Consider the following 22,398-nt stretch of genomic DNA (forward strand, 5'->3'; position numbering starts at 1 on the left):
CATGTATGGCTTCATGTGTAGGCGTGGGTTTTTTTGAGAATTCCTGCTGTTTTCTCACTCCTTCTGGGACTCCATACTAAATTCTCCACGCTTCGTTCTCCATAAGTGGAGTGGATTGTGCCCCTCCTTGCTCCTTGGGCGGCATAGACCGATTTTTTCTGTAAATGCTTCCACTATTGTTAGGAGGCAGGCCCCACATCCATGCTGTGGCTGCCCTGGGGCTGTGTGACTTTTGGTGGCTCTACTTAATTTACTACTAAAAGCAACCCCCCTCACTCACCCCCACCATGCCTAGGGACCCCATAAATCCAACATCTTCCTCTTCCTAGCAGCTGTGGCAAGGACTAAAAGAAGAAAATCTCCCAACAGGAGCAATTTCCAGCTCTTGGAGCTGAGCCAGCACAAGAACCCAGCAATTCTGCTCTGCCCTCTGAGGCTCAGGTCATTGGAGACTTGGCCAGCACCTCTCTCTCTGCTCCTCTTCCCCCTGCAGAAGGGGTGGTGAGCAGTCAGCCAGTCCTCCCTTGTTTCAAAGCTCCGACATCAGTCAGGTTGATCAGTGGGATCTGCCTCCAGCTCCGCTGGTCTGATGGACTCTGTTCAGCAGCTATGCAGAGCCAGGGAGCTTCTGCAAGCATCATTTCTACTGAGGGGCTTCTTCCCATTCCCACGGGGCGGGGAGTTAGCAGGTCAAAGGGGTGGGGGCACCACCTCCACCTATTTATTATTATCAACAGAGTTGTTATCGACAGAGCCTTCCTCCGCCCAGATCTCTGTTCTGGGTCACTCAAAACAATCGGCAATCCTGCGGTTGGGGTATTTTAAAGGTAATTGAGAAAACCAACTTTAGCAGGTGTGGTTGGACAATATTGATCAGTCCAGACACTTTGTGAAAAGTACCCTCTCTTAATTTATTTATTTATTTACATTATTTATGGCCTGTCCTTTTCACTGGGACTCAAGGCGGATTACGTAGTGTAAATCAAATGCAATCAACAGGATTGCATATCCAATTAACAGTGCAATAGGATTTGGATTACAGAAATCTGGAACGAACCCAAAACCTTAAACAGAGCTGAAAGAGTACTGATAACAAAGCAATAGCGTTTAAACATAACCTGTAAGATGAAGTAATGACATAGTAGAAGCATACTTATAGTTCCCAGTCCCTATCCCTTTACCCGTGCAACTTTCTGAACCATTTCATTACAGTGCAGTCCTATGACCTATGCAAAAAACACATCCTGAGCAACTCAGCTTTGTGTAGTTCGCAGAAAGCCAAGCAAGTGGGAGCTTTCCTGACTTCTTCAGGCAGGTCATTTTGTATGGTAGCGACCAGAATAGAGAATGCACATGTATGGGCAGTTGTTGATTCTGCCCATGTGCCAGGTGGCACTTACAGAAGGCCATATTCAGAAGAGTAAAGAGTCCAGTAGCACCTTGAAGACTAACCCAACATATTTGTAGTATAAGCTTTTGAGAACCACAGCTCTCTTCGTCAGATGCAGGAGAGCTGTGGTTCTCAAAAGCTTATGCTACAAATAAGTTGGTTCGTTTTAAAGGTGCTACTGGACTCTTTACTATTTTGCAACTGTAGACTAACATGGCTAACTCCTCTGGATCTATATTCAGAAGAGTGTACCTGTCTTGGTGGAACATAGGGAGAGATTTGGTCTTGCAGATATGAGGGACCAACAGCATGAAGGGTTTTGTATAAGATAGCCCGTAGTTTCATTTAAGCCTGGCAGCTAAGGAATAGCCAGTGGAATGATCACAGAATGGGAATGATGTGCATGCCCCACCTAGCTCCTGATAATAAATGGGCTGTGGCATTCTGAACCCACTGCTGATTGACTTCAAGGGGAGACCTACGTAGAGTGCATTTCAGTAGTCTAGTCTCAGTGCTGCCGTGGCGTGGATCCAGGTGGCAGGTTTTGTGCTAAGTGAACTTACCACATAGTTCCCATCATTAAAGTCTCCATTAATATATTTTTGTTCCCGATATGAGGTCAGAATCATATAATCTTCATTTGCAGCCCTGTTATATAAGGTATAGGGCTTATATGCTTCTGTTGTGTGCTGTGGTTGGCTGCAACATTCATTGGAATCCTGAGCTTTGTAGCTGTGGAGATGGAGAAAGCGGGGTGGGGTGGGGAGACATTTTGGGTTCCACATAAACGGGAGCTACCTTTTTGCACTGTCCCTGATTTGGTGAGGCAATTTAGAATACTGACTAAATCCATTTATTCTCCTAGCACTGCCAAATTGTGGTCCTTGTGCCAGTGCTGACACCAGTGTAACATTAAGCCAGGGCATCATTGATATTATGCTGCCTTAAGTCTCTTGTGCCAAGAGATCATAAAAGATTCACCAGTGCAAGAAACTTGGGGCGATGTCCTACGTGTCCCTGGCTGCCAAAACGAAACAGTTGTAATGAAATAAAGGTAAATAACCTAGAATTCTGAACAGTCGTTTTGTGTCTGAACAGGTGACTTGCAAATGAAGGAGCTTTCCTTTGAAAAGGATGACGACAGTAATGGACACATCGATTTTATAACAGCCGCGTCTAACCTGCGAGCCAGAATGTATAACATCGAACCAGCAGACCGGCTGAAAACGAAGCGGATTGCTGGGAAGATCATACCTGCCATTGCGACTTCTACAGCTGCTGTCGCAGGTTTGGTGAGTCAGTAAAGGTGTTATTTTATCTTTGCATTTATATATTCAAATGCTGGTTTGGGCCCTGATCAGGCGGAAAATGTTCCTATTAATAAAAGGCCTGACTCATCACAAGGCTAGGAGGCAGTCCCTTTTTAAGTTTTGTTGGGAAAATGTCACCTTTAGATGGCAGAGGACACTCCTGTGAGGTTATATATTATGGGTAGAATCTCAGAGTGTGGAAGAAATTTTTTAGAACAACTCTGTTGTAAACATTGATCAAGTTCCCTTTCATGGTCAGATACCTGGATTGTTTTAATATAAGTTGGTGAGCCTCTGTCAGGAATACTGTACACCTGTGTAATAACTGGACACTGCTGTACATGTAGCAAATCCTACTTACATAGCATAATGGAGTGTGACCTCACGCGTGATTCAACTGGATTTCTGCAGAGCTGGCTTTTGGGTAGGAATTTCCTGCATGGTAGCTGTGTTGCAGCGTAGAGTTACTCCGGCTGCAGCCGGGTGAACTCAGTGGACAGGCTGGAGTTTGTGCTGTGAATCTGCTGCAGCAAAAGAATCTGGTTGCACTCTGAAGACTGAGGCTAATTGTAGCATAAGCTGTTGTGGACTAGAGCCCACTTAGTCCTATGCATGAACCAGGACCTCCGTTGGCAAATACGTGAGCCATAGTGAAAAAGTAGTGAACAGCAGAGTCAGAAAGCAATGACGTTGCTTCCTTCTGGATCAGTCAGAACAAACTTACTAAAGATACGATTATTCAGCAAGTATCAAAACAAAGTCGGTTGAGGGGAGATCAGTAGAGTTTCTGCAAAGGAGAGTCAAATCTCACGTGCCTCTTGGAGTGCTTTGAGAAGGTTAACAAACATGTGGATAAGATTGATCTGGCAGATGTTGTATGCTTTGACATTCAGCCTGCTTTTGTAAGGACAAGGTCTCTCATCAAAGACTTCTGAGTAAATTTAGCAGTCAAGTGGTAAGAGGAAAGGTCTTGTTATGGGGTAAAAATTGATTAAAGAACAGGAAGTAGAAAGTAAGAACAAATGGACAGTTCTCTTAATGGAGGGAGGTAAGCAGCGGGATCCTCCCACAAGGATTGGTCTTGGGGCTGGTGCCACTTAATTGGTTCAAAAACTAGCTGAAACGGGGGGGGGGGGGGGGTGAGCAGTGTAACGGCCAGGTTTGCAGTTGACATGAAACTGTTTAGGATGGTAAAAACCAAGGCCAACTCTCTCTAAACTGGATAGGAGGGCAACAGTGTGGCAGATGAAGTTCAGTGTTGAAGTTACAGGGGAAAGCGGAGTGAAAACATTGCCCCAGTGTGTGGCTGCAGGTGAAGAAGGCAACGTCTGTGTTGGGGATTATTAGCAAAGGAATTGGAAATAAAATGGCCAGTGTTGTAATGCACTTGTGTGGCTTCATTTGGAATAAGCGTGTACAGTTCTGTTCACTGTGTCTCAGAAGAACTGCAGAATTGGAGAAAGTACAGAAAAGCGTCACCAAGATGATTAAAGGGTTTGGCGTGCTTTTGGTATGATAAAAGTGTAAAGCGTCTGTGACTTGTCAGTTTAGAAAAAAGACTTCTAAGGGGAAACATGATAAGAGATTAAATTGTGGAATTCACTGCCCGTGGATGTTCCTTCCCCAGAGTAGTTTGCAGCCTATGATTCCTGTTGTATATCTCAGCTTATGTTGCAATTCAGTTTGCTTTCTGTTACTTACATGGTGTGTCAGTGTTCTTGAATAATGAATAATAATGAATAATCTCAATCTTTTCCCTCACAGGTTGCTTTGGAATTGATCAAAGTTGTGGGTGGTTATCCTTTCCAAGCATATAAGAACTGTTTCTTCAATTTGGCCATTCCAATAGTTGTCTTTACAGAAACGGCTGCAGTGAGAAAAACAGCTATAAGGTAAACAGGACAAATCGAATGAATGAATGGGATGCAGCCACAGTAGTTAATGTCCTGTGTATTGTTACAATAAGTACTCTCAGGTTGGGAAATCCAAAGTCTTCATATATGCTGTAATATAATTACACCTGGAGCAGAGGCAACAAAGTTAAATATTTTCGAGAGGCCATTGTTCTGTTAATTTAATGTTGTTCTGTCTAACTTTTTGAAAATCTGGCTCATCCCAAGACATAAAAGGCAAATTGTGTTCCTGACGCGGGGATAAGAAGAGAGTTGAGATAAAACGGTTTGCCTCCCTGCTGCCTCCTAGGGGCCTCCAGAGGCCCAGAAAGGCCTGGCACGGCAGCAGGAAGGCGTGGCGCCAGGTCTTTCTGCTGTCTCGGGCCATTTGGAGGCCCAGGAAGACCCGGGCCAGCGGCGGAAGACCCAGCACCGCGGCACCGAGCCTTCCCTCAGCCGGGGAGCCTGCCTCCCACTACTGAGGAGCTTGCTGTGTTGTGGGGCTGCCCACCTCGCTGCGATGCCGGGAAGCCCATTGCAGCGTAGCCTGCCCTGGCCCGTTGCAGTGCCCCCCTGTGCTCTCTGAGGTGGGCAAGGGGGGCAGCAGAGCCCATCTCAGCTGGGCAGAGAGAAGGCGGGCAAACCGTCACCTTCCCTCTGCCCAGCTGTTCTGTGGGTAAGGGGGCACTCTAGTGCCTGCCTCACCTGGGCAGAAAGAAGATAGCTGATCCGCAAGCAAGGTGGGGGGGGGGGTCCTGCCTGCCACTCATCTGGGCAGGGAGAAGGCAGGCGAACCTGCTTTCTCTGTGATCCACAGGCAAGGAGGGGACCCGCTGCGGCACGGCCAGCTGCTGGGCGCCCCAGCCCCGTATCCCTTTGTGGTGCGCGCAGGCTGGCCGGTGCCCGCTGCTAGAGCCTGTTGTATTCAATCACAACGCTAGTCTTCATATATCTAATGCTTGAAAGATGCACCACAGCCCTTTCCATTACTATCCAGTGCCTTTTTATATTTTTACAAGACCCAGGAGACCTTGCTGGGGGCAGAGGCTGTCTGATTTTCATATTTCTCTTTGCCTCCCACTGGTATCTCCAGCCTCTGCCCTTTCCTTCTTTCCCAGCAGCCAAACTACATTGTTGTGTTTCTCCTTCTGGCAGCTTCTGCCCCCCTTTTCTTGTTCTCCTTCCCCACCGTTGGCTTTCCCTTTAAAAATGTTTTGCTCCTGCACCTTCCAGCTTTACCATCTTTTTTGTTGGTCTTTCGCCAAGGCCCCGCCCCCCCCCGCTCTGGTGACACTAATTTAGGTTTTGAATACTCAGCAACATTGTGGTTTTGTGTCTTACAAGATCTCAATAGCATACTTTTCTTAAAGAAGCAGATGGTACTTCTCCAATGTGTTTTTTATTTCATATTTTTCTGCAAACCTGAGGCTTCCCTCAGGCTTGTAGAAAAATCCCCCCATCTTTCCCTGCCTCATTTTGTGGATGTTTTGATCCACACGCTTTCACCTGTTTCTGAATTAGGTATAATGATCTGGTTCTCATAGCAGTCTACAACATCTTAAAATACAATAGTAATTTTCTTTTCTCCCTGCTCGTTTTCTAACCTGTCCTCATCCCACTAAGTTGTAACAGATTGTGGAGAGAATCTTCACCATTATCCTGAGAGCTCTGAAGCACCATTCTCAAGCCCAGCTGCGTGTCCCCAAATAGCTTGTAACCTTCGCACCCTCCGTTGGCTGCTGTCCGAAAGCCTCTGTCCCCCAGGAATGCAGCATACCCCAGGAGTTAAACAGGGAAGAGCCAGCTGCAGTTCCACTTTAAGCATCTAACCTTTAAATACTGCTAGCAACAGATTATTTGGAAGGGGGCATAGCAACAAATCTAACGTTTTCCATTTGTGTTCTGTGACAGAAATGGGATATCATTTACAATCTGGGATAGATGGACAATTTATGGGAAAGACGATTTCACACTCTTGGACTTCATAAATGCTGTCAAAGTAAGACATTTTCTGTTAAATATACCATAGAAACAGAAACAGAAAATAGGGTTATCTTGACCTGTCTGATTACGTTGTGGTTTAGTGGCTACATGATTATTTACCAACCAGTCAGATTCGTGGCACGATAAAAGAACATGTCCAAATGGGAAATGTTATATACTTAAGAAAAAAAACTTTCTGCTTTTCAGTTTGGGTAGAATGTTTTTTGTTGACCTGTTCTATCTGTAATTGGCTTTGTCATGTTCCTGTCTCAGAAGTGTAGCTCAAAATATTGTTCATTTTTGTGTTTCAGGAGAAATATGGAATTGAACCAACTATGGTGGTTCAGGGAGTTAAAATGTTGTATGTCCCTGTAATGCCTGGGCATGTGAAAAGATTGAAGCTGACGTAAGTATTAACCAAGTAGGTCTGAGAAGTTTGGTCAGAGGTCTTATTGTTCTCCTGGAGCACAAAGGCAGCTTCCTGTTCGTATATAGTCTTTTGTTCGTGAACAACAGGCCTCAGCCAAGACGGTGGGTGTGGTGCTGCAGGTGGCAGAGGGCTTCTGTTGTTGCCAGTGGCAGTGGCAGTCCGTGGCAGGCAGATCCCCCTAGTTCTCCACAGCAAACATGCAGGGGTATCGGTTGAAGTAACTTTATTAGAGATCCAGCAAGGTCAAGGTGCTCAGACAAGTGCATTGGCAGAAGTGACGTGGGTGGGGTCGGTAGTGTTAGTTATAGGGAAGGTTCCCGCCATCAGGATAGGGACCGTTAAAGTTTAAGGTGTGAAAGAGCCGGGGGTGGGGGGTGAAAGAGAGAAGCTAGGTTTGGGCTAGACAGAACAAAGAATGAAATCATCTCAGTTCCCCAGAAGGATACGTTTCGAGCTGGCCACAGCCGGCCTTCAAGGACACTTGCTGGAGGCAGTGGGGAAAGAGAAAGTAAACACTTGTGAGATAACCGACTGCCTTAACATCAGTAAGAAACTTCTCATGCCCTCAGAGAATACATTCATGGCAGATGTGCAGACAGGCATATATGACAGGCAGTCCTGAACCCATGTTTGGAATTCATGAATTTGAGATTCGAAGGAAAACTGAAGCATGTAGATGGAGATCGTTGGAGAAGAAATGTATTTCTTAAAGTAGAAGTATGAGAGCACTGGGGCTTTTTATTATGATGCCAGCTAAATCTAAAATTGTAAATCCTAGTTATAGGGCTGGAAATCTGGAAGAAGGGCTGCAATGAACACCCACGGGCCCCTAGACAAGTGGTCCAGCTGTGTCCTTACCTCCGAGATGAACTCCCTAGGAATCCAGATCACAGAACTTGCCTGCCCATCTCGCCTGTCCTGCCCCACAAGCCGCAATGAGGGGACGGATGGGGGTGGCATGGCAGTGGGCATGCCTCACTCGCCTGTCCTGCCCCCTCCCCCAAAGCTGCGATTCAGGGGTGGGACGGCGGGCATGCCTGGCTCACCTGTCCTTTCCCCCAAAGCCTAGGGTTGCCAGTCTCCAGGTGGTAGCTAGAGATCTCCCAGGGTTACAGCTCATCTCCAGGCAACAGAACTCAGTTCCCCTGGAGAAAATGGCTGCCTTGGATGGTGGGCTCCATGGCATTATGCCCACCTGAGGTCTCTCCCCTCAGGGCAGGGCAGCAGGAGGGGGGCATGCAGAAGCAGGCATGTCGCCTTGCCCTCCTCCCACCACGCCAGATCAGGGTGCTGGGGAGGGAGCGATGGCCAGCTTGCCCCCCCCCTTGCCTTTTCTAGAGTCTGTTGTATTTTTGCCACAACGGGCTTTGTTGCTAGTAGTATATAATAATAGTTATAACATTCGATTTATCTACTGCCCTTCAAGACAATGCCCACTTAGAGCTGTTTACAAAGTGTGTTACTATTATCACCACAACAATCACCCTTTGAGGTGAGTGAGACTGAGAGAGCTCTGAGAAAATGTGACTGGCCTAAGGTCACCCGGCTGGCTTCAAGCAGAGGAGTGGGGAATCAAACCCGGCTCTCCAGATTAGAGTCCTGCTGCTATTAATCACGGCACCAAATTGGCTGTAAAGGAGGAACATTGAGGGCACCTGAGGTCATATTTCTGTTCATCTCTGAATCTGAGTGCCCAGGCAAACTGCCATCTCTCAGCCTTGTGGTCCTCACAGGGTCAACATGAAGATAAAACTGGTTCGTAGCACAGTGGTTAAGTGGTTTGGCTGTGAATCAGCACTCTACTGGTTTGAATCCCACTACTGCCATGAGCTCAGTAGGTGGCCTTGGGTCAGCCGCACCTCCTCAGTCCCAGCTCTCCAGCTACATTGTGGGGATAATAATAGCACTAACTTGTTCACTGCTCTGGGTAGGGCACTAATCTGTCTAGAAGGGTGGCATATAAGCGCAGTTTTTATTATGATTATCCTCAAGTTTGCACCTTGAGTTCATTCAGAAAAGGGCATGATAAAATATGATTATAATTATTCTTAATAATATTAATAGCTCTTGGATATGCCAACACATCTTGTCAGATGCATATTTATACCATCCCATCCAAGTATCAAATAAATTTTAAAAATTACTTCAAAACCACACCAAAAGAAATCTGAAAAACTCCATACTTTTGTATGTTTGCACGTTTTTTGTGGGGGCAAACTGGATTGTGTCATGTGGACATTTTATGTTAACGGTGGATCTTTCCTGCGGAAGGTTGCTTGAGCCAGAGGAAAATCCTGCTGATAACAGAAGAGTTCTACAGGATCCATCTTCCTGTGTTCATTGTGATTTTGGCATTTTTAAATAACCCATTTCAACAGGGCCATTAAATAAGGAAACATGGTGGGGTGATCTTTCCATAGAACCCGGAGTCTGTTTTGGGGAAACTGATTCCTTTATTGCTTCCTCTTCCTTTCTTGTAGGATGCAAAAACTTGTGAAACCATCAGCAGATAAGAAATACGTGGACCTCACAGTGTCGTTTGCTCCAGAAACAGATGGTGAAGAAGACTTGGCGGGCCCCCCCGTTAGATATTATTTTGCCTGTGTAGACAACTGATGCAGATGTACTCTTCACAGTGTAAGGGGACAATATGAATGGAGCGTGGCATCATCCATTAAAAATATGGTACTACGTACATGGTTGAAGCCTTAATTCAAAAACAAATGGTGGAAGTCCATTAATTGCAGTGAGGAGCTGTGTAAAAAAATGGATTTATAGTTTCTGTCTAGCATTTCATAGCAGTCTGTTCCTAAGAACCTCCAACCCACTGGAAAGTATAGCTGCCAGGCTTGCATTAACCTCTGCAGGAAGCCAAGAATTGCAGTTATCGGCACTGTGCAAGCGAAACATGAAATAAGGAAGCAATTAAGATTCAAAGAAACTACTTTTCCTGCAGTGTTCCTCTGTATCTTAGCCCTGAGGCTGTTCATCCTGGTGGTGTTCTGCCAAAATAACGTGAGATAGCCTTGGTTTGGGGGAGGACTTTTGTTCCTTTCTGATCTAGGTTAACTGTAATTTGTAACACATCCAATGTGAAGGCAACATTGATTTGGAACATTTGGGGAATGAGGGGGAGCCATGCTGTGACCTCAGGTTAGAGCTCTTATCCAAACGATCTTTCAGGGTGAGCAAATGCAGAGTTCCGTGTGTGAGAGGCCTGGTGGTGGCCTCATACACAACATCCCTTTACTCCTGTTCCCCAGTGGTATTGATTCCTATGAGAAGTGTTTAGGTGAACTATACACCTCAGTAGTCGGAAAGTGAAATGTAGGATGGGTTTTGAGAAACATCTTCTTAGCTTCTTTGGGCATTGGTGGGGGTGGGGGGTGGGGAGAGTGCAAATTTAAATAACACATAGCTCAGAGAGAGGCAGTTGAATAACCAGTAGGCGTTTGCTACCATTGTTGCTTTGTTTTGCTTGTGATAGCATTTCATTTTCTGGTTAAATGACCAAAGTATCTCCAGTGGCACTGATCAGACATTGGTGCCATTTGGCAGTGTGTGTGTCTGTTGAGAGCACAACCTTGGAAGGTTTTTCTGACCACAGTCTAAAGCTAGGTGCACACAGCTCTGAGCAGTGGTGCTTACCTCTACTGAAGCACTGCCTGTGTGTTTTGTTTTGCATATTTTGTGAAGATAAAAACTCTCTTGGTGTGATACTTCTGGAAAGAATCTTGGTGCAGCATACCATGCTCAACCTAAAAGTGGTCTGACTGCAAAACAACCGAGACCTCCCATAAAGTCCAACATTATGGTTGCTGGAAAGAGAAAGTGAGCAGTAGCTTTGGCTGCTGCAGTTTGTGCGAAATGCTGGAAGCATCCTTGGTGTGGGTAACTGAATAGGGACATCGTAGCCTTTGTGTGTTTCTCTCTCTCTGCTAGGGAAGAAGTCACATCCACTTCAGAGATCTGGCTTTTAAAAGACAGCGTCTCCAATATTAATTTAGCATACAAGACGTTGTTTTCTCTTTTTAAACAGAGGCTTTCCTAACCTTCCTGGGCATTGTGCAAAGTGTGACACACACACACACACACGTCCCTTTTCCAGATATTGCAGGCGCTTAAGAGCCAAAGAAGTATTTGCTGTGTGAAGTGAAACCCGTATCAAGATTATTCGACTGTCCGAGCATTAGTCTTACAATGTAACAACTCTATATAAATTACATTGTTTTCTATTCAATATAGTTTGTTATACTTTCTTACAGTTTAATTGATTGAAATTGCAAGCAGCTGGCTACTTTAATTTTTTTTAACAATTTATTTTTAAAAGGCCAAGGAATGGGTAGATCCACCCAGTAATTAGGGTGGGGTGGGGAGTGCTGCAGGATTTAATGTAAGAGAAACCTAAATTTCAAACAAAATCTTTGACTGAAATGGTTTTAGCTTTTATTTAAATGGTTTTGGATTAGGCAAACTACTGTGAATGCAAAAAAGTAAAGGATTGTAGTAGTAAAGCAAGGGCTGTTGCCACGAAGTTCTAGCAGGATGCAGGGGGCATTTCTGCTGTTAAGTATCGTGTCATTTATTAGCTTCAGAAAAACACCAAAGTAAGTGGACCTCACAGCAGCATTTGCTCCAGAAACAGGTGGCGAAGAAGAGTCGCTGTGGTCCCTGGTGAGAGACTGTTTTGCCCATGAAGACCACAGATGCGGGTGTCATCTGCACAGTGCCGCAGGACCTGTGGACTCCACATCCAGTTGGCTTTATCTCTGAATTTCAACTCATGCATGGTTTTTACTTACGTACACAGAGTATTATGTGCAGGCAAAGGACTTCTGACCAACCGCCTTTCATCTTTTTCATATTAAATAATTTGGAAATCAAATCAAATAGCTTTGTCAATATTCAGAATGGCCTATGTTGCGGTATGTCAGTTTTCTTCTTTAAAATCTCCGTTTGAGATGTGGCCATGTCTTCTTGTAACTAAGCATATGAAACTCAAACCTGTTCTTGTGGAGGTTGTTGCTGCAAATAGATTTTTAGAAAACTAGAGAACTTCCCAGAGACTTGCATCTATTACATGAAGTTACTTTGAAGCCATTTCTTGTTGGTCTCAGCTGAGCGTAGCTTGAGACAGCTGATGTGGAAAGCCTGTCCCCTGACTCTTGTTGTCCATCAGTGAACCAGCTGCAACACTGGGAAGGGGACCTTGCCTGTAGCTGAGGAGGAGCTCAGGAGTTCGGAGATTCAAGTGAATCATCACACTATTTCTGCAACAGTGGGATTTGAGGTGCTATCGGACCCAGATCTTGCTCTTCTACTGCAGACCAACTTCTAACCCTGAAACAAATCTTTTGAGGGGTTATAAATACATTAACATCAGCTGCAACTGTGAGTGCAGTAAGAGAACCAACTGGTGTGAAACGCTTCTTACATCCTGACTGTGCTCCCCGTCGGGTATAAAGATCCTGGGAAAACTCCCACTGGAGGCTGAAGTAGATTTTATGGTATTCGCGAGTCCAACCTTGTTGCTGCCATTTTACAGCTGCACTCGGCCATTTAAAAAAATGCTGCGAGGGTCTGACTGTGATCAGGCCCATAGTGTGGTGGGCCAGGCAATCTTGTGCCCCCTGCCCCTTTAGAGTGCTGAAACAGGCTGCAACGGCTAGTTTGGATCTGGGACATTAATGCTCCCAGGAGGAAATGAGATTTTTGTCTGGCAAGGGGAAGGGTCGCTGGGACAAACAGCAGGAGCGTATATTTAATGTTTAAACTCTCAGTTCAACTACATGCCGCTGGTGGGGCCTGAGCTGGCCAAGACTGCCAGCGCAGGGCAGTGATGCGGAAAGCAAGGTCCGTGCTCAGGATTATCAGGAAAGGGATTAAAACCCAAGCCGCTGGTTTTCATAGAACAGTAAGGGTTGGAAGGGGTCTCCCGGGTCACCTAGTCCAACCCTCTGCACAACGCAGGGAATTCACAACTGCCTCCCCCCCCCCGCCCCATGAGCCCTGGCAAAAAACCTCCAGGATCCCTGGCCAAACTGGCCTGGAGAAAATCGCTTCCTGACCCCAAAGCGGTGATTGGCATTACCCTGGGCATGCAAGAAGGGGCCAAGAGAACGAAGCACTGAGGTAACCCTTTCCTGCCCCCCCCCTCATGATCTGCCCAGGTTCACAGAATCAGCATGGCTGTCAGATGTGTTATCTAGTCTCTGCTTTAAAACCTCCAAAGCAGGAGAGCCCACCACCTCCCGAGGAAGCCTGTTCCCCCGAGGGACTGCTCTGTGATGAAGTTTTTCCTAATGTTTAACTGAAAACTCTTTGGGTTTAATTTCAGCCAGTTGGTTCTGGTCCAACCTTCTGGGGCAGCAGAAAACAACTCCACGCCATCCTCTATATTGCAGCCCTTCAAATACTTGAAGATGGTTATCATATCACCTCTCAGTCGTCTCCTCTCCAGGCTAAACATTCCAAGCTCCTTCAACCTGTCAGGGTCTGATTAAACCTGAGTAACGCCATGTTTAATCTGTAGTGTTTAGTCTTCTTTTCCCTCTAGGCCCCACCACCTGCAAGGAGCCCGATTCCATGGGAAAGGATACTGTCTTATCTGTTGTCTCGACCTTGGCCAGTTCAGCGTTCCCTCTGAGAAGTTTCCTGCTATGTGAACTTGGGGGGGGAGGCTGGGCTCTGGGAGTGTGAAATGTAACAACTGTTGTTCTATGCTTCATTCCTAACAATGCTTTGATCAGCCAGGATCTCTGTCCTGGAATATGTACATCTGGACCTGAATGCTGTCTTTCACAATAAATCTTTTGAAATCAAAAGACATTGTCTTCTTGCAGAAGGGAGTGAAACAGACTACCAAGTCTGGAATGCCATAGTCTGAGAGCAGAACCACAAGTGACAAAAGGCACAGGTTGGACACTAGTCAGCTTCCTTCAAGTTGTGATGGGAAATGTAGGCATCCTGGTCTTGCAGCTTGGCTCTCTGACTGCTGTCCAGTGGACTTTTCAACTGTCACTTGTCCAACATTCCGCCAAGCTGCCTACATTTCCCATCAAAACTTGAGGGAAGCTGGCAAGGGTCCAATCTGTGCCTTTTGTCACTTGTGGTTCTGCTCTGACACAACCTTTCCAGTCGTTGCCCTTCTCTGGACACATTTCACTTGGTCTATATCCTTCTGAAGGTGGTGGGCAATGCTGATTCTGTAATTTTTTTTCCAGGCCAGTTTCGCTAAGGATCCTGGAGGGTTTTTTGCCATCTTCTGGGAGCAGCCATCACTCGGGGGTGTGGAAGGGTGGGGAAGGAGGTAGTTGTAAATGTGCAGGGGTTTGGACCGGATGACCCTGGAGATCCCTTCCAAGTTCCAATTCTATGATTCTAATAGGGTCTGGTTGCAGAATATGTGAAAACTAGCATAAACCCAAACAAACATTTCTGAAATAATATGACACATCTACATTAGCAGACAGTACCCAATAGCGTCATCTAGTCCCTTTCTCTTACCAAGGCACCTGAGCTATGACATAGCCCTAATGACCTTCTTTAAAAAGCTCTCTTGGACAATTTTGTTTTGCATAGTCTGCTGAAAGCCTGGAGAGCGTAAAAGCCCCCCTGTCCTCATCAAGGAGGCCGTTCCATAAGATGGGGGCCACCACAGAGAAGGCTTGTGTGTGTGGACAGCTGTTTTTCCCCGTTTGCAGGCTGGCCCCTGCAGAAGGCCTTGCTCAGGTGCGTGAAGCTGCCATGGCGCAGCACAGGGAGAGAAACAGTCCCGCAGGTATGAGGGACTGAGGCGACGAAGGGCTCTGTAAGGGGAAGTAAAACCCTGAACTGAGCCCATTAAATGGGCAGCCAATTGACTGATTGCAGAGAGGGGGTCAAGTGCAGGCTCTGCTGAGCTGCTGCTAACGATCGAGCTGCAGCATCCCGCACCAGCTGGAGTCTCCAAACTGACCCGAGTCCTGCTCTTCCTGTGCCCTGAAATCACGAGGGCTCGTCCCGCTAAACGCCCCGGAAAGCCGGAGCGCCCGAGGGTCCCTAAGCGACTCCAGCGAGGGAATCGCCGCGCCGGCCGGGCGACGTCGAGGCCTCCTCAGCGGACCCGCCTTCGCCCGCCGGCGCCTCAAGACACGAGCCCTTCCAGGACAGGCCGCGCTCCGCCGGAGGTCGCCCACAGCTCGCGAGGCGCTGAGCCGGCCGTCCTGCCGCTGAGGGGCGGCGAGCAGAAAAGGCGGGAACGCCTCGGCCGGACCAACCCCCCCCCCTTTGTGCGCGCGCATACCGCGCTCTCGGCCATTCTGCGCCTGCGCTGCCCGCAGCCGGGAAGGGGCGGGTCCCCTCCCTGACGTCAGCCGGATTCTGGCCAATGAGCGCCCTCCTTCCCTTCCCTGGGGCGGAGCGGCGACGGTTCAAACGCGGGCGGCCCCAGCCATGGAGCCCCAGGTGAGGCCCGGCGCGGTTCCCGGGGGAGGCGGAGAGGCCCGGGGAGAGGAGCCCGCTTCCCCGGGCAGAGCTGAACCGCTGCCGAGGGCCCGGCCCTGCCGGAGGGGGCGCGGCGCGGCGCTTTCCCTGAGGGGGATTTGGGGGCGCCCTGAAAGGAGCCCCCGGCCGGGGGGTTGGCGCGCCCCTTCCCCGTCGCCCTCGGTTCGCGGGGCTTGGTTGGCCTCGGGCTGCAGGCAGCGGGCCTCGCTGGGACCCGGCGCCACGGTGGGCGGCTTCCCCCTGGCGAGGGCCTGTTTGCAGTTTGGCTTCTGCAGAGCTAAAGAACGGATGCGTTATAAATGCCAATTATAGGCCAACTTAATGCAACTTTATATGCTGAGTCCCAAATCCGCACTTTTTGTTGCTAAAGCAGCCAGAGAGGTACACTAGGAAAGGGAGCATTGCCAGTATTTCAGTTTCCCCCCCAAATCTTAGGTTTTTTCCTGGGGTGGATGGGGATTTATTTCCATGACTTCAAAATGCCCAGAAATTTTCTCTTTAGCCCCCCCCCCCCCCCGGTTTATTTCCCACCCCGCATGGCCGTTCTCTGGTTTTCCAAGTCATTCCAACTACTTCTGCCTAGAGGAGGTACCATTCCCTCATTATAGGTGTTTCACTCAACGTACCCTGGGGTTACCAGGCCATTTTATGTTCAGGCAGAGATCAGAGCCATTCCTAACTGGTTTCCGAAAGGTGCTTTCAGATGGTCTTCTAGTGTCATCACATCCTTTGAAAAACTTCTTGCAGAAGAGGGGTTTTTGCACATGCTCAGAAGTTCACTTTCCCTCTGCAGATAATACATTTACTGCAAGAAACGCCGGTGTAACTCCCCTGCCATGTAAGCATGAAACAATTCTTGTGAAAGTCTTTGGTGTCAAAGAAAGGATGTAAGCGGTCTGTACAGAGAAGTATACAAGCAGCTTCATCATAATTGTTTCTTTATCAACAGGATCGGTTAAAACACAGCTACCGGGCAAGATACTGCAATACAGAAAGGTAATTGAATTGTGGTCTTTTAATACTTCCAGATAAGTTCAAAAATGCTTTGGATCTCTGTCCCAGAATTCCATGAATAGCTGTTCATATTTTTTATTTGCAGTTGAACTGTTGAAAAGGTATCTATGTACCTAGGGGCTTGCTAGTAAACTATGTAGCTTTTCTAGAAAAAGACCTTGATATGCAGTGTATAAAACAGCCCTCTATCAGGATATCAGGTTGTGAAGAAAATTTTGTTCCTTGGATGGGGCTTTCTTTAGTAGCCATTTTGAGAGCAGTGGTGCATATCCACAGCTAGATTCCAGTGGATTTGCAGAGAGGTCAGTAAAGGAAAGGTGGTTCTGAACAAGTTGGACTGTGTACATGGGGTCGGCAATGCCAGGAGTTAAATCTGCTAACAAAAGATTTTCCCATATATCTACAGGAGCAACTCTAAATGAACATAACCCTTGAATTCTGACTGAGAAACTTAAGTATTCACATTCCAGAAAGACCTGGGTGCCTATTGTTTCTGTCATAGACAGTGCCACAGTAAAAGTTTACGGAAGCTTTTATCCTTCAGACATAAGTATATGGAACTTCTTGTGGAAACTACAGCCTATCAACAATATTGGGAGAATCCCACCCCGGCTACCCTGGGTGTAGAGGCTCTCCACTGCACCAAAAGATAGGCTCTAAGCCATCAGGATAATGTCCCTGGTGAAGCAGCAACATCTGGCCATGGCCATTTGCTGTTTTGTGCTTGACCACAGTTAACTTAAGGTTTGGGAACAGCTGAGATTTTATTTAATGGCACTATTAATTAATGGCACATTATTCTGTGAATATTCCAACTGATTCGAGGGTGGCTTAGATCAATGCTGCTTACATTCTTTTCTTCTTATTCCTTTACTTGAGATTGATAGACACTTTTTGGTTGTTTGAATTCATGCATCTGTACTTTAAGAGCTTCCACTTCATCATCTATCTGAATCTGTACAAGATCTCAGAACAGGTTCCCTTTCTAGATATCACTGGGCCACGGACTGCTTTCTGTGCAGCATCTTCTACTGGAAACCTGTTGAGTGACACATTTCGTTGTCCTGGCTGCTCCCCGGAACAGGCTCTGGTCCCTGTCAGGCCAATAACTTGAGGGGGCTGCTGTTGACAATTAGAGGCCCGTTACACACGGCCTCGGATAAATGGGAAATACCATAGTCTGCAATGGGCTTTATATTAGGCAAGCTTATTACAGCATTTTTAATTGGGAGATGCAGGTGACAGCCAGTTGTTTTCTGTCACTCTTTCGTGCCACTTCAGAAGTGTACTGTCTCTTGAGTACCAGTCTGGCATTGCCACTCTGATTTTCCCCTTCCTTAGATGATGGGTATTACAGTTATAAGAATGTCTGATAGAAATCCTTCTGGTGCCAGTATCCGTCATGGGAGAGGTGGCAGGGGAGCTGTGAACGCCCTGCATTGTGCAAGCAGTTGGACAAGCTGACTGTTACGAGCCTCTTCTTTCTTTCTCTCTTTCTCTCTCTATCTAGTTAGATTTTGCTGTTAACCCTTTTCTTCATGCCCCCCTCTGGGTAGATTGCTGCCACCAGGAATTATATTCCAAAACAATTTTAATTTCCCCTTTAATAACGTGCCCAAGCATCAGGCTCCTTCATGGTACTATGTGCCCCTGAGGAAAGGAATCGGATATAGGAATAACTCTGGGATTTAAAAAAAAATAAACTTTTATTTTTACAAGAAGCATATAGGTTTCATATTATTTCTTAAGCTTGAAGGTTTCAAAAAGTGTTATCTGTTCTTAAAATTTCTTTTCAGAGGCAGAGTCACTCAGATCTTCATAAACTTTCTCTCTCAGGCTGCACAGACACTTTGCCTGCTTTAGATATACATTTCTCACTCAAATACACACAGATTTTCTCTCAGGTGCACACACAGTTTGCCTCTCTTGCCCTGACCGAATGTTCTTTCACAGACGTCCACAGTTCAGATTTCCACACAGGTTATATTTCTTTTAGAAATTCACAGACACTCTCAGGCTGCACACAGCTTGCTTCTCTTGCCCTCTGAACATTTCTCTCAGAAATGCTTAGACTTGCTCAGGCTGCACACAGCTTGCCTGCTAAAATCAGACTGAATATTTTCTCTTCACTTAGTAACTAAAAACTGCCTTCACTCCACCCACACTCTCAGTCATCAACCAATCATATCACGCCCTCATCCCTCTCTTCATCCCCACTCTTCATCTTTACCACACCAAGCACTTAAAGACACACACACACATTTAAAATCATTACACTGACCCTGGGGGTCCCTTCTAGCTCGATGATCTATGAAATGCAGGTGTACCATAGCCTGTAGAATAGACAACTGTCAGTGGTGCATTTGGTTGTGTTGTTGGTTCAAGCAGTATTATCTGATATATTTTGCCAATGCTCTAATCAATAAATACTAGTTGGAAGCATTTTTAAGTTGATATTTTCATGTGTTTACTTCCTTTTTTGATCATTCAAAGGCAGACAGTTGATATACAACCAGGAGAAAATGTACTGAAATATATTCAAGACTGTTTTCACAGTAAGTTCTTCATTTTATGTGTAGTTTTCAGTGTAATTTATATTTTATTTCATTTAATTTAAACATTTTAAATGTTCCACCCAAGTAGGAGGTGGTCCAATAACAGTTACTTGGGGTATGCCAAACGAAATAAAAACACCTACCCACTAACACAAACAAAAACATTTCCCTGACTGGCAGAAGATTCAAATAGAAACAGATTGGCAACTTGGTGCAAATCTCCAGGTGACCTCCCCCTCGGATCAGCTTGGGGGACAAGATGGGACCTTGTGGAATCCCATTGGCAAGAGGCAGACCAGGAGTCCCCCACCCTGAAACCTGCCTTCAAGGTAGGACTGGCACCACCGCAGAACAGCATCGCCCAGTCCTGAAAGGTGGTCCCGCAAGATACTGCGGCCGTTGGTCTCAAACACCACTGAGAGGTCCAGGAGGATTAACAGGGTGTCACTTGCCTTGTCCATCTCCTGGGGCATGTCATCCACCAGGGCAACCAAGGCTGTTGGGCGTGCATAAGCAGGCCTGAAACCAGGTTAGAACGGATGCAAACGTTCCACTTTATTCAGGAATCCCTGGAGCTGACCTAGCATCACTCATTCAGTCACTTTGCACAAGAATCATCTGAGACTGGACAGTAGTTATTCAGCTCTCCTGGGTCCAAAGTGGATTTCTGTAGGCGTGGATGCACCACTGCCTGTTTCAAGGCAGGGGCAACCACTCCCTCTGTTAGGGGGGCATTTACTGTCTCTCAGACATTGTCTGCTAGGCCGCTCCGCTGCAGATTTAAGCAGCCAAGAGGGGCAAGGATCACACAAGCAGGTGGCATGTCTCAAGCTTCCAAGGATCCTGTCTGTCTTTTGGCATCCTCAGACTGCATAGACTGGGACCACCACCCCTGACCCTGTAGAGTGCAAGCTGGAGAAGGTGCAACCTGAGATTTTATCTGCAGAGTGCTTAGCAAGTGACCACCTCCTCCCATAGACCCCTGACCACTCGTAGACGCTCTGCAGGTCGGCGCTTTGCAGCTGCAGTGGTGGCAGAGAAATGCTGTTCCGTTGCTGCCATCCTCGCATCGCCATGGAGCAGGCTTCGAAACGGTCTCTCCCCCATGCCTTGTTAGATTCCCCCTGCGTTTTTCTTCACTATTGCTCTAGCCGCCACCCTTGCCTTTTCATCATCCGCAGCTTTTCAGTAACTCAAAGGGCTGCCTGGGTTCTTAGACCTGAGGGCGCCTTCCTGCGATTGTGTCAATTGCCTGGATCACCTCCTGATTCCAGAGGCCGCCCAGGGCGTTGACAGGAACATCGGAATCCCTTTGGCAGAACAGAGGGATGTCCGACTGAACGATATTCATACCTGGTCTGTCACATTTTTCCTCTTAACACCTTGTGTCTCTTTCTCTTTAGTGTTTGCCCAGGAGTATCCGGTGTTACGGCAGTCCCTCAGCCCATCAAGTTCATCCCCTGATTTGAACCAAGATAATTTTCTGTCACCTTGTGACCAGGTGAACTGCTTCTGTTGGTTATCCTCCTAAAAGGAGGAACATATAAGCAGCCCCTCTCTTCTCCATTGAGAAATGGGAAGCCGTCTAGCCTGAAGCTGTGTTGTTACCAAGGATGCTCCCCTGAAACTTCAGGCAGAGCGTAGCCCACCCATCAGGAGAGCACGTGGCTGGTCTCCCTGCCTGGAAGGTGTCAGGTGCTGAGCATCACCTGCCCTTCCCTGCTGTTACGGTTGCAGTCTAATGCTTGATGTTATGATGATGGTTAAATGCTGAGGCTGTTCTTTGACTGGACTGCAACTGTTAATTGCCTTGCTTTTCAGACCCGTGATGTGAAACTATGCAAGGGAGGCGTTTGTTCCTGCTGTTACCTGTATGCTTCTATGAACTACTGCACCCAGTAATTCCCAGTAAACCACGACCTTGAAAATCCCATACATTAGTTCTGCTGTTTTCCCGCTCAGATGTTTTCCCACAGAGTCTAGCTAACTTTAGACTGAGGGGGGAAGGATCTTAGGATTTGCCTGAGCTTTGAAAGCCTCTATGTGTTTGATGCCTGCACGCGAACGTTATTCCTGGCAAAGATGGAGTAAGCTCATGATGATACTGGCAGCTTTTCAATCAAGTTCTTTTGCTGCCTACAGTGAAGTCTTTGAGAGTCGCCTGGCAGGTCCTTACAGAAGACGCCTGTGGCTTGCTCAGTCCTCTTTACATAGGAGGCCCCAATCCCCATGGGTTAGATACCCAGACTCTTGTCAGGACTAGATTTCTTCCACCTTAATTTGGCTTGTTTCTATATCATTTTGTAATTTGCCTAGTAAAATGTGGCCTTTTTAAAGTTAATCACATAAAGGATGTTTGATAGATAGATAGATAGATAGATAGATAGATAGATAGATAGATAGATAGATAGATAGATAGATAGATAGATAGATAGATAGATAGATAGATAGATAGATAGATAGATGTCTCTGAGTCATCATACAGAGATCAAGGAATAGATAAGGACTTCCAGGTCACGGGAAATTCTCAAAAGATACTTGACTAGAAAATATACTCAGCTGTGCCCTCTGGTGTTACTGTTTTTTTTTTTCTTTCCCTTTTGGCAAATTTTTATTTTATTAGATTAAAAGCCCAGTAAAAAAGGCAAAGAATTAAAAGAAAAAAGAATACAAAAAAGAAAGACAAAGATTAGAAATAACAAAAAACCATAATACATGTTTCATTTTCCATTTTTCTTTACAACACCTATCATTTTAAGAAACACATTTTTAGTTTTGATATCTCCAAAATTTACCTTTTCCAATACTACCCCCTTCTATATATTTTTCCCAAGTGTATCTTCTTAAAAATCAAATCCACAAATCATCACTTCATTCTTCCTTGTCTCACGTAGAAAGTCAGTAAGGGGTTTCCAGTTAACCATAAAAATAGACAATGTTTTATCTCTGATCAGAGCTGTAAGTTTAGCCATCTCCACTAACTACGTCATTTTCATAATCCAGTCCTTGATAGAAGGCAATACTGTACTTTTCCATTTTTGCATATATAAAAGCCTAGCTGCCGTGGTCATATATATAGAAATAAAATACCATGTTGATTTTCCAACTGTTTATCCATTAATCATCACAAAAAGCCTTCTGGTTTAAATTGTATATTAATCTTCAACATTTTTTGTATTATCGTATGAATTTGTGACCAGACATTTTTTAGCTTTAGGGCAAGTCCACCAAAGATGATAAAATGTTCCTTCATATTGCTCACATTTCCAACATAACTTTACTTATTTTTGCTAATTTTTCAGGAGACGTATACCACCAATACATCATTTGATACAAATGT

General features: G+C 46.1%; 2 protein-coding genes across 6 annotated transcripts in view; both read left to right on the forward strand.

Annotated features, from left to right (window-relative positions):
• UBA6 (ubiquitin like modifier activating enzyme 6) overlaps nucleotides 1–9,700 on the forward strand; it is an 87,034-nt gene extending 77,334 nt beyond the window's left edge. For all 5 annotated transcript variants that reach the window (XM_054991212.1, XM_054991211.1, XM_054991215.1 and 2 more), the window contains 5 exons: nucleotides 2,489–2,682; nucleotides 4,465–4,592; nucleotides 6,504–6,591; nucleotides 6,887–6,981; nucleotides 9,486–9,700. In XM_054991212.1, the coding sequence (XP_054847187.1) occupies nucleotides 2,489–2,682; nucleotides 4,465–4,592; nucleotides 6,504–6,591; nucleotides 6,887–6,981; nucleotides 9,486–9,621 (641 nt within the window). In that variant the 3' untranslated portion in view covers nucleotides 9,622–9,700. The remainder of the gene's footprint in view (nucleotides 1–2,488; nucleotides 2,683–4,464; nucleotides 4,593–6,503; nucleotides 6,592–6,886; nucleotides 6,982–9,485) is intronic.
• Nucleotides 9,701–16,277: 6,577 nt separating this feature from the next.
• CENPC (centromere protein C) overlaps nucleotides 16,278–22,398 on the forward strand; it is a 37,966-nt gene continuing 31,845 nt past the window's right edge. The window contains exons 1-4 of the mRNA XM_054991607.1: nucleotides 16,278–16,327; nucleotides 16,439–16,485; nucleotides 18,997–19,058; nucleotides 20,462–20,559. Coding sequence (XP_054847582.1) covers nucleotide 19,058; nucleotides 20,462–20,559 — 99 coding nt within the window. The 5' untranslated portion in view covers nucleotides 16,278–16,327; nucleotides 16,439–16,485; nucleotides 18,997–19,057. The remainder of the gene's footprint in view (nucleotides 16,328–16,438; nucleotides 16,486–18,996; nucleotides 19,059–20,461; nucleotides 20,560–22,398) is intronic.

The sequence above is a fragment of the Eublepharis macularius genome, chromosome 11 (assembly GCF_028583425.1).
Source record: "Eublepharis macularius isolate TG4126 chromosome 11, MPM_Emac_v1.0, whole genome shotgun sequence".
Taxonomy (NCBI): Eukaryota; Metazoa; Chordata; class Lepidosauria; order Squamata; family Eublepharidae; genus Eublepharis; species Eublepharis macularius.